This window comes from Aquila chrysaetos, chromosome 2 (assembly GCF_900496995.4).
Source record: "Aquila chrysaetos chrysaetos chromosome 2, bAquChr1.4, whole genome shotgun sequence".
Taxonomy (NCBI): Eukaryota; Metazoa; Chordata; class Aves; order Accipitriformes; family Accipitridae; genus Aquila; species Aquila chrysaetos.
The window spans coordinates 14,697,292-14,709,456 of NC_044005.1; the positions used below are offsets into that span (position 1 = coordinate 14,697,292).

General features: G+C 37.8%; 1 protein-coding gene across 17 annotated transcripts in view; it reads right to left on the reverse strand.

Annotated features, from left to right (window-relative positions):
• Positions 1-715: 715 nt before the first annotated feature.
• The window catches only part of EML1 (EMAP like 1), a 131,033-nt gene continuing 119,583 nt past the window's right edge, over positions 716-12,165 (reverse strand). For all 17 annotated transcript variants that reach the window (XM_030030912.1, XM_030030951.2, XM_030030921.2 and 14 more), the window contains 7 exons: positions 11,764-11,831; positions 10,098-10,186; positions 9,469-9,566; positions 9,256-9,343; positions 8,974-9,069; positions 2,558-2,688; positions 716-2,283 (listed from right to left, as the gene is read on the reverse strand). In XM_030030912.1, coding sequence (XP_029886772.1) covers positions 2,158-2,283; positions 2,558-2,688; positions 8,974-9,069; positions 9,256-9,343; positions 9,469-9,566; positions 10,098-10,186; positions 11,764-11,831 — 696 coding nt within the window. In that variant the 3' untranslated portion in view covers positions 716-2,157. The remainder of the gene's footprint in view (positions 2,284-2,557; positions 2,689-8,973; positions 9,070-9,255; positions 9,344-9,468; positions 9,567-10,097; positions 10,187-11,763; positions 11,832-12,165) is intronic.

The window sequence follows — 12,165 nt, forward strand, 5'->3', positions numbered from 1 at the left end:
TTCCTCTGTACAAGCTCAGTACAAGCACTCATACAGCTGCACAGCTAAATCAGATGAGAAAACGGGTTTTCTGTTTTGTAGTAGTTGTTGTTTGCTTGCTTGGCCTTTTTTTTTTTTGCCTCTTCCCTGAATTGATTTTAACCTGGGTCCATCCCCTAGCTGGGTTCTCCCTGTGGCCACAGTAACTCTGGTGCTGCTGCACGGGATGGGAACAAGCAGCTGGGGGCAAGACCTCTTCCTTCAGTGACAGTGCTACATAACGTCAGCTTAAAGTGACCCTGAAACCCTGGCCTTCAAAAGTCTTGCCTGAGGACAAGTTCCTAACACAGAGAAATTGTCAGGAGCTCCTGCCATGAGCATAACCCTGCGCAGTAGAATGACATTCCTCCACCAGCCGAGAGCTCAGAAATAAGTGATTTGTACTAGGAGCCAGAACCAAGGCAGTCTGCAGATGAAAGCATGTGGCGTGTCCCTCTTCCCTGCCGTGAAGCTGGAGTTTCACTCTCTAGGTGTGCATTAGGGTTCACATTTCCAGGGTCATGCTCATGCATGAAATTATGTACCCCCAAATCAGTATTTTATTCCCAAATATTTTCAAATGCAGCTCTAATCGAGAAATCACAAATGTGTGTCGTTAAGTAAAAGTCTGTCTCTTCTATAGGTATTTCACGTTGAAACAAAGATATTTTACTGAACAGGAAGAATACATTGAAAATTCACTTTAATACATGTTTATTGGTGTCCTGCACTTTCAGTGTAGGAGGTTGGAGATGTAATAAAAAAGTTTCAAAATTTATTGATTCCATTTCATTTAAATCACTCTAAACAACCAGTGCTTTAGAGTTCAGAGAATTAAAGTTTACTGTCCATTACAAGCAAAATTTTAATATTACCTTTTTCAAGTCGGCTTAGAACTCCTCTCCTTAAAATTCTTCGGATACATTCCTCAAAGTAAACAATACATTTCAATCTGTGTCACAATCAACATTGATAAGGCCTTCTTAACCATTTTATACCACCTCCACTATTACTTCATTGCAAAACACAATCTTATTTCATACTATAAATATCCATCCATGCACAAAACACAGGGGCCAGAAGTAACACATTAATATCTCATGTAGGCTTCCAAGACTTCCTTTACCCTCTGCAGGTTTATGGTACACTTAAAAAGATATCTTTAGACTTGGTCTACTTGGTCTTAAAATACAAATATACAATATCCATAAGCATAAAAAAGTAAAGCTAGATTGCCTTACCATTTGTTATGAACTGCTAAAATCTTATACATGTACAATATAGCATCATGCTGATTAATATACATATTAGTTAAATATATCAATCAATAATGGGGATGTGGCCAAGCTTTTTTGTTTTGTTTTCAAAAAGAAATTGTTCATATACAAATAAAAAGATTTTTAATTTAAACTCATATGGAATACCTGAACCACACAGACATCTGTAAACCCTGCTGAGATACTCAGGTCAAACTGGGGCATAACCTGCTGATTCACTTGAACGGGAACACAACTCCTCACAGGTGATACCCAAGGTGTGCTATTCCCAAGAGAATGCAAATTTACCAGCATTCACATTTTCAGGTCTAGAACACTAATTTTTGCATCTTACATCTCGGTTTATACTTTTTGTACCTATTCATCATCCTCCATCAGAAACAATTCGGTACCTAGACACTGTCATAGATTTTTCTAAATAAGTAGATATACAGTACAAAGTGTAGATAGTGAAACAAGTAAGCACATATATACAGTCTTTGAAAGGCATTTTTGTGACCATTTTAGCAGTGTTTATAGAAAGCATTTAAGATAGTCACATTCCGCTGATACCACTGTATTGCAAACTGTCAAGCCACATTTCTTATATTAAACTTGTACTGCATTGTATATCGTACAACAGAAGAGAAAACGATCATTCTTAAGGTGTGACACAATGAAAAAAAAAAAAAAAAAAATCACTAGACTGAGTAAGGTAACCAGCACAGGGCTTAATTTTCCTGAGGTTTGTAAGAATTTTTTAAACAAAAATCACAGTGACCAGGCTAAACTGCAAACATACTGTTAAGTTTTAAATATACAGTTTATACATAAGTTCTGTGCATGGTCGACTCAACTGTGTATGTTCACACTGATGTTTCCTTTAAATGACTCGCCACTGCATAATACTTGTATCTTTTCCGCCTGTGGAGATGAGATGGGTGTCTTCACAGAGAAAATCTACATTAGTTACATGACTACTATGTCCACCGTACACATGGCTTGGAGCCTAGAAAACACCATATTAGTGAGGATATAAACTGTCATAAAAACATATCGTTATAAAATTCATGCAACAATGAAACTAAGGCATTACATCATTCTCTTAAAGTATTTTAATATTAAATTAAATTTTAAATGTAACTGTAGTCTGCATCAACTTTAAGTAAATCCCTTAGGCATATACATATTCCTATTCTTCCCTTTTTTTTTTTTGTACATAGGAAAACAACATTTAAGGCATTTGTGCAAGTTACAAAGTAAATGTATTTGAAATACCTTACCCTAAACTGTGAACATGGATATGAGAAGAGATGTACTTTGCCAAAATCATCCCCTGTTGATAGCAGTTTTCTCCCATGTGATCGACAGACAGCGTTGATATCTGTTCCATCTGAACCTTCAGGCCATACACCTGAAACACAGAGCAACTAATTAAAGGTTTTTATAATGGAAATAAAAGTGACAGCTTAAGTTTTTGTTAAAATATTAAGAAAGCATTACTTGTTTAAAGAAAAGAAAAAAGATAAATCTATAAAAATAACTGCAGCTGAGTCAGTATGTGTACTTCAGCACCAGCAAAAGACCCGATCCTAACAGGAAATCAAGCACATAAACAAATACTTTATTTCCTCTAGTCAGCAAAGTGCTTTTTACTCTGAAAAAAAAGAATCCTGCTGAACTACAGTCACGTGTCTGAGCCTAAAAGAGTTTTCATATGGTTATGTAGAAAAATAACAGTTACTGCTTTTATTTTCCCTTCTGCTTATGTATGAGCTAACATAGTTTCTTCATACTACTGTAGTCTAAAAAACTACCTATGTATGATTCAACATACTTTCTTCACATTACTAAAGTCTAAAACCTATGAAACAAGAAATTAGTTTAAAATGTTATTTAGTAATTAATAGATCCCTCAAAAAGAAACTGAACCTACTATAAATTTTTAAAATGCTTTTGTTTTACTATAACTAACTCTCCTCCTTCCTCATGTACTCTACTCGTTGCTGTTCTTGCACAAAGTGGTGTTCCAAAATTAAACTGTAGGTTCATCAATGCAAGGACCAAATCTAGGCACCTGTCCTGGTTTCGGCTGGGATAGAGTTAATTTTCTTTCTAGTAGCTGGTATAGTGTTATGTCTTAGATTCAGTATGAGAAGAATGTTGATAACACACTGATGTTTTCAGCTGTTGCTAAGTAGTGTTTATACCAAGTCAAGGATTTTTTCAGCTTCTGATGCCCAGCCAGCAAGAAGGCTGGAGGGGCACAAGAAGTTGGGAGGGGACACAGCCAGGACAGCTGACCCAAACTGGCCAAAGGGGTATTCCATACCATGTGACGTCATGCCCAGTATATAAACTGGGGGGAGTTGGCCAGGGAAGTGGATCACTGCTCAGGAACTAACTGGGCATCGGTCGGCAAGTGGTGAACGCAACTGCATTGTGCATCACTTGTTTTGTATATTTCAATTATTTTATTATTATTATTATTATTATTATTATTTTCTTCCCTTTCTGTCCTATTAAACTGTCTTTATGTCAACTTTTTTGCAATTTTCTCCCCCATCCCACTGGGTGGTGGCAGGAGTGAGCGAGCGGCTGCGTGGTGCTTGGCTGCTGGTTGGGGTTAAACCGTGACAGCACCACTTCTTTAAAGCCTCTGAATACTTGCCTGTAATAAATTGTAATTGTAACAAAATCCAACCACTTATTGAAATTTCAATTTTTTGTATGCAGTACGGTGAGGGTTTTGTTATGATTTTCATAATTCAGATTTTATCTAATCCCTACTCGACCTAGGTGATACCTAACTTTCAGAGACCACAGACATAGTCAGTTATAACGTGTGTTCTGCCATTATGATGTGGCAAAAACCCCGCCTTGTCTTGGCGTTACGATTTTCAATGGCTGTCCCTATGTCACACATCCTCTGCAGTGTCCCCCTGAAGTCCTACCACTTGAGTGCATGCTCTTCCTTCGCTGTTCTTACAGGTCAGGATGAGAGAGCTGCTACTCCCCTGCTTGCCCGCCCATCTCCTGGAAAGCTGCCTATGCCTGCGGGCAGGGCAGGCACACTCCAGCTTCCCTTCCTTGGGCTACTGAGAACACCAAAGTGGGCATCTGCCCTGCACTGTGGAAACAGCTAGCCTTCGATCTTCATGTAATTCTTCCCAAATACAGTCTTTATATCATTGCACGGCAATTCAAAAGCACTAAGAGGAAGTGATCCCATGTCTTTATAAGGAATTACAAATTGTTGTAAATAAAATGAAACACAAAGTACTGATTTGTGGACTGCCCCTAACTCTCCTGATGTGTGTGGAAACTCCTCTTAGCTAGATCAGTGACAGTAAAAAAGAGGCTTAAAGAAAAGGAAGGTGCAAGGAAGAAACACAGTAATTGCTACTTGTGGAATTATGAACATGTAGAATGAAGAGACACAGAAAAGCTGTTTTAAATAACTGCTTTGACAAAAAGGAGGCTGTATGAACATCAAATGCTAGCTGAAAAGAGGCAGAAGTCTTCTCAAGACATCACTATGACAAGCTGGAGATAACCCCTAAAGGAAACAGTTTAAGAGACAAGATAGCCATTTTGAAATGGGTAAAGGATCATATCAGGGTTTTTCTTTGAGAATGTACTCTTTCAAAATTTACTCTAGTCCCTCACTGTCAGTTTTTCCGAATATGTAAACTGAATCCCCTTCGCTGAAAAATTAGTCCATTTTTTTCGCATCCTCTGCAGACATGGAAAGAGACCGTTTCCTTTCTCTCATTTGAAGATTGATGTCAAGCTTTTTTTCTCCCCCTCTAAAATTCATTCATTACATCTCTTCTCCCAGAACAAGATTTAGATGGATAATTATTCTTGCTAGTCAGCACAGTATCTGTTGGTCCAACATGCAAAAACCAGAAGCAGCTATTCCAGCTGTGACTGAAGCAGATACTGATAAATGGATGATTACTTCACATTTTGCATGGCATCCTTTTCATTATACATCCCACTAATGCATCTGCCTTTCCTACAACAGCATAACGCTGTTGAATCACGTTCAGTTTGCATGCAAGAGTAATCTGATCTTTCTGTGCAGATCTGCTCTCTTTCCTGCTTCTCCATTCTGTATTTGTACAACTGGGTTCTGCTGTTCAAGTGTGTAACCTCTTATTTGTCTCCATTGAATCGCCTCCTTTTTTCATACCATTCCTCTATTTCTCAAGACAACTTGCTAATCCTGCAGCTTCATGCCACCTACAAATTATACACGCTGTTTTATCATCCATGCTATTAATAAATACATTCAAACAAACATAATATTCAGTGTACAGTCTTCTAGTCAGTTTTGAACTCAACCAGTCTGAGCTCTGCTTTGCTTGCAATGTTGTTAGGCTTTGCACAGCATCTTAGATTTCTTCTGTTCCTGTTCTTCACCTCAAATACTAATTTTTCCAAAACTGGGCATGTGATATGAACCGATGCCTTCATTGTGTATACAGAGCATATGGCTCTTGCAAGAGCATACAGATCAGTAAGTGTTTTAAAGTCTTTAGTTCTTCACATTTACATGTGTTTGTATCACTAAAATATCCTCCCTTGAACGCGCTTCTTTACATGCTGCTGATTTTCAGTTGAATCATCTCTAAACATTTCCAGGCTGGCTAATCTGTTCCCATGCTTGAAGACAGGTGTTCAACAGATCAATGCTCATTTTCCCCCCTGCATTGGTTATGTTGATCTGCGAGTGCTATGCATACTATTTGTGACTGTTATGTGATTCTACTAGAGTCAGAAAATATCCCTAGTTTCAGTCAGCCAGTAGCTGCTGAAAAATCAATATAGTAGAAGCCTCATGGGCTTGATGATGCCATTGGTTCTTCTATGTCCAGTGGGGCAATCCCGGCAAGCATTTGAAGACTGTTCATACCGGCTGCTCTGAGGCCCCAAAGTACTGAACAGTGGAGTGACTTCCAACATTACCAGACTGGTTTCCAATTTATAATTTATGAGCTTCTTCAATGTATTATTCTAGCCACTAACTTTGCACTTTATCCTCTTCATATGGGCTCTAAAGGTAAACATATGATTCTGCGGATACCGCATTCATTCTTCTCCATTTGTCCAGAATTTTTCCTGTTCTCTGTGAGGTCCTGAAAATAAGTACTAAGGGTCTCAAGATAATGCTAGCCAGTTGTTTTTACAGATACAACAAGGTTCATTACACTCAGATACTTTGAAGATATCTGACTTCTAACTACTTTCCAATCTACTCCTTCCCTACTGAAAGCAGAGGTCTTATCCTTTCATTACTGGTACTAACTGGGTTAGCCATCAGATTGTAGTAATTCTTCTAATAAAGACACATTAAAAAAGAAAAAAAGTGTCAGGTTTTTTAACACTTCAGCCTTAGCAGTGTCATCTCTCCTCTCCGCATAGCAGACCAATATTGCCGTTGGCCCTTCCATTATTTCTGTACTTGTCACAAGTATGCATTTATGTTTAGGCTTTGTTTATGTGTCCTTGGTCCTCCGACAGCTTCTACTTTCTGCTTTCCTCTTCCTTGTAGGAGAGGTCAACAACGGTTTAACCAAATTTGTGTCTTGCTCCCACTCCCATCTGTCCTCTGGGCTGGCAGAATTTGTGCGCTTCATACTATCTAAGGAACTACCAGATCTTGCCTTTTCTCCAGATTCAGATCTTCCCTAACAGGGCTTTGCATTTTTGCAGTTTGCCTCCCTGAAGTCCATTATTTTTATTTCATTGCTCTTTTTCCTTCCTATACTAAGGACCACACCTCCCTAATTCCACAGTCATTCCTATACAAGATGCATTCACATTCCAGCAAATTCTTTCCAACTCCCCAGAATCAAATCTGGAAGAAACTCCCCTCTAGGTGCTTATCTATTTCCTGTATCAGAAGAATTTTGAGAACTTGATGGTTAGCCACTGTACTGCAATTCCTTTCCCAAGAGACACTGGAATAGTTAAAATCTCACATCCTCAGCAATCCCTGTGATTTGACTGATTCTGCTAGCTATTAAAAAAATTCCATTAATTTGATCTTTCTGGATCTTTCTGGAAGAATGGACAACAGCATAACCCTTCCACCATTAATATTCTTTTCTGCATCTATAATTATTAAGCATTATCTTTGTAACTTCCCAGTCTGAACCTAACTGTATAGCTATGAATCCTCAGCATATATGGCACCATGTTCTGTCCTTGTGCATTGCATATCCTTTCTGAGTAAGTTACAACCTTTTACTTTAAAATTCCATTCGTTTGATGAACATCCTCACAATCTCTACGACATTACTAAAATGGTAATTGTGATAATTATTAAAACCAGCAGCTACTTTTATTTATTCCTCATCCTTGTTGCTTTAGCTTACAATAAATCAGTTCAGCATGGAGGACTGTAAGTATAAAAATGTATACGCAGTTTCCACAAATTCCCCATTAGCCCAGCAGATCATTTTGTTCCACAGTCTGGCTCCAAAAGCTGATCTGTTGCAAGGTGGGGGAAAAAACCCTCTCAGGTGTGACACTCCTTTCCTATGACTCTCTATGCACCAAAAGCAGCCCCATATTCTAATAGCATGATATTTTGCATAAATCCAAATTATAACGTCAGGAATACTCACTTAAAGTATTTAGCATCTCAGAATACCTAAACCTGTGATGCTAAATGCAAAGACTTTGCAGCTCTGTAACTGTGTGTCAGGTATACTCAAACCCCAGGAATATGTTAATAGTTCTATAAGGGCCTTCATCCCTCATACGAGAAACACAGTACGCCAACATGCAGCCAGTCTTCCAGGATTTCCTCCTTTTACTAAATCTGCATGTTGTAGTGATACCCAAGCACTTCTTGTCAGTTAAATTATACAAAATTTGAATGTGTCTTCCCAGCATATTGCTACTGCCATCCCATCTTTAGGCTCTAACAACATGTCCTTTCTGGCTGTCTTCAAACACATCACTGCATCTATTCCACTTGAAACATGGGTGAAAATCTTCCTTGCTTATTGCTTATACTAAACCAGACTCTTCTCTGAACTTCTACCATGGCTTTCTGTTTTACTATGAGGACTCAAGAAATTTGAAGCTTCCTGTACTCAGCTTTTATAACGATCTGTCTAGTTCTGCATGCATTGTGGAATGAGTACAAAGCTTCAGCGTACACTGGGGAAAGCAGCTCCTTCAAAACTGGCAGAAGTCCCATGGAAACAAACTATCCTGATTTTGTTACGTTTTTCTTCTTTCTTCTTGCATTCCTTTCACCTAATTTAACTGCTATATATTGTATCAAAATACATTATAAGTACTTAATGACAGAGACTGTCACCCATTTTGTGTTTACACAGTAACTAGTGCAAAAGAAACTGGTCCTGGTAAGGGGATTTGGCCCAGTAGCTGCTAAAAATGACGAGAAGCAGCTCTAGTGTGACAGAAAGGGCAGTATGTGATTTCTTCCTTGTCTCCCACTTATGTTGTAATTTGATTTTTGTACTTGAAGCAAGAATATTAAATCAGAGTCTTTCTGGATTGAAATAAGAGGACAGATTGTAATAAAAATGGCAGAACAGAAGTGCTGTATTTTTCCCTGAAATATGAATAGTCATGTTTCATAAGAAAAAGTTGGCAATCCAAGTGTTTGTTAATAACAAGAATGGTAAGAGCTTGTCAGAAGAAAGACACTTACCAAACACATGGAATCCTAAAGTACAGGTGTAAGTGGCCCATTCTATATCTCTAGTTGTTTCAACACTCACAACTTGTTTACAAGCAGAGGGGATCCCTACAAAAGAAAAAGAACAACCACATAGTAACATTTTTAATTCTCAAATTGTATAATTTTTTTATTGCACCAGATGAATTAAAACATATGGTTTATCTTGGCAGTTATATGGTCTCATTTAAATTTTAAATCTGTATTAGACTGCCTGAACTTTGCACAAAAGGACTAAATATAATTCTTACTCACAATATAAGATTTCATAGTCTCCTGAATTAGACACAAGATACTGTGAATTAACAGACCAATCCAGATGAGTAATGAAGCTGGAATGACCCTACAAAGAGAAAAATATTGCATTAACTGCACTAACAGTATCTCTCTATGTGACAGTATTAATACAGTGCTACAAAACATACTTAAGTTGTTAATATTGAACCAGGAGGAAAGAAGGTTACTTACCGAACATTTGCCAATTCTAGTGTACTTTCTTCCATTTTCACTTACGCCATATATATAAATACAGTTGTCATGGGAACCTATTGCCAAGAAGTTTCCATCTATAAACACAAAAGTGAACTATAATTATTCCTGTAAGAAAGAACTTAGGCTAATTTTGAAAAGTTAGTGTGTCACAGACAAGAGGAACTGTTCTTAAAGGCCTTGATACAGAAAAATGAAAAAATAAAATTCTGCTTTTTCTTTTTCAGTTGCATATTGATGCATGTTTCAAGATTACAAAACAGCAAGTTTACACAGCAAATATTACTGTTAAAAACACATGACATGTCTGGAAGCAGCTACAGTCCATTTAGGGCTAACCTGACTGCAACAACCTGCACAGTTAAGTCATATTTGTTTTTTTTCTTCCCAGTGAAACCATATTGAACATGTGGGAGAAGGAGGAGGGGAGGGAGGGAGAAGAAAACTAGAGCTGAAGACACCACCCATTCAGTGTTGCCCATGTTTCATGGCATTTTTATTTTCAACCTCAGTATGGCAAGTGGGGAGTTATTTTAAAACAAACCAACCCCAAATTTAATAGAAAAATTCAATGCTTTTTTTTAACCGGTAAATAAACACTCTCAAACCTGGTGAGTAACGCATTACAGACAGCTGTTCGTTTCCATCTGTGTGTACAGTGACCAAGTCTTTTGTTTCTGTGTCAAACACAAACCACCTGTTGTAAATACAGAAAGAGGCCAATAAATCGTTCCATAAGGAATTTAAATCTACTGTAATCTTGACCAACTTTTCTTCTGTCAAAATAGCATAAGTTTTACACCAAGAAAAGAAAAACAGCAACTGCTACTTTGTTTGGTTTATTTTTACTTTAACACAAGGATAGTTTCTTTCCCATGTTTTTTGACCAGAAAAATGATCAGACATTGACCCTGATATCAATCTTCAGATTTTAGTCATTTTACTATGTGTCATGCATTAGAATAAAGTAAGCATTACATACGATGACCTTTCTCCTTTAATGACCCTCCTCTATGCTATGCTGATGTTTAAACTGATGCCTACATTAAACCCCAGAGCAAAGGAAAACACAAGCAAGAATCAGGACCGTTCTCTTTTGATAGAAGGATTAGCTTTATTTATTAATTTATTTTAAAGTTAATTAATTAATTAATTTTTAATTAATTAATTTTAATGAACCAAAATTTAATTTGTGGGAATGTGTAGAAAGGACAAAGATAAAATTTGCATTTCAATACTTGCATCAAATTCTTAAAGACAAAGTAAAGATTCCTCTCAAAGCTTCTCCTTTTGATTTACTTTATTTAGTAAATAAAGTAAATTTTGTAACTAAAGTAAATCCTTTCTTTATTTAGGATTGATATGCAATCCCAAATAATCTTGGCTCATAACCTGTGAGCATCCTATATGTTCTCAGTTAAGCGGAACTGTTCTCAATACTAACAGCAAAGTCTGCCCTCAAGTGACATTAGAGGAGAGGACGAAGTCACAGTGAAGGTACTCCTTCCTCCTACGACAGACAACCAAGGTTAAACCCAGGATCTGCCGTTGACTCACTGTGTGACCAAGGGCTCAGTCTGCCCTGTAAAAAGGAGATACTATCTTTCACCTCGGTTTTGTCTGTCTTGTTTATGCCTTTTCAGACAGAACAAGTCTCTTAATATGCATTCTTACACTATGTCTAGCACAGTGGAACACTTGCCAAATTTTTGTTAAAACCTCTGGTTGTCACTGCATTAGAGATAATAAACCACTTGCTAAATTTTCTAATGAGCAACTTTTTTCTATGTGATTTCCTCTATGCTGCCCTACAGGCCTCAGAGAAGATCTCCGTGCACATCTGCAAAGTTAATTCATTAGCTCAGACCCCTCTTAGCCCTCCCTTTGCCACAATGGACACAAGGATTTAACATTTAAGTCACTGGTACGGTGACAGCACCTCCCACGCATGGTCTCACTGCTAACCTAGGCTTCCTGCCCTGTCCAAATCCATCTCCTGGCACTGATCTCAGACTGCCACTCTCCCAGGGCAGAAACCATCTCTTCGTCCTGTGTTCATGCAACCCTCGGCAAACATGGGGTACTGGTCCAAGACTGTGGTTTCTAGGCACTAAGGCAATACAAATAAATTTCACTCTGAAATTCAATAGAAATCAATAGGGGATGAATATATGTCATGCATACATCTGCAAAACAAGAACATGAACTTGGACATGAGCTGGAAAAATCACGTAGCGTTTGTTGGTGCCCAAGCTGTAGCTCTGCGCATCTTACCTGCCGGTCAGCGTCCCTACTGCAACGACAGGTGCTGAAGGATGAAAACCTGAAGACTGTGCAGGATCCTAAAATGTTTCAGAAGGAAGCATACTTTTTTACCAGTCCAAGTTATCACAAAAACACTGTTCAACTATCTGTCTCAGGAACAGAGTAAGTCTCTCTTGTTGATTTTGAGGGGTTTTGGGTTTTTTTTTTTCAATACAAACTTGAGGGAAAAAAACCATTTTTAACTGATTGAAGTATTACCCAATAGATTTTTTTCCCTCTACATAAGGCCACTGTTTTCTTTTCTTCACTATCTAAAAATAACTTGGCAAGTGATTTCATAACATAACATTGGCAAAGGCAGCTTCTCAACAAATCACAAACAAGTAAGAGATAAAAATAACTTATTAAATT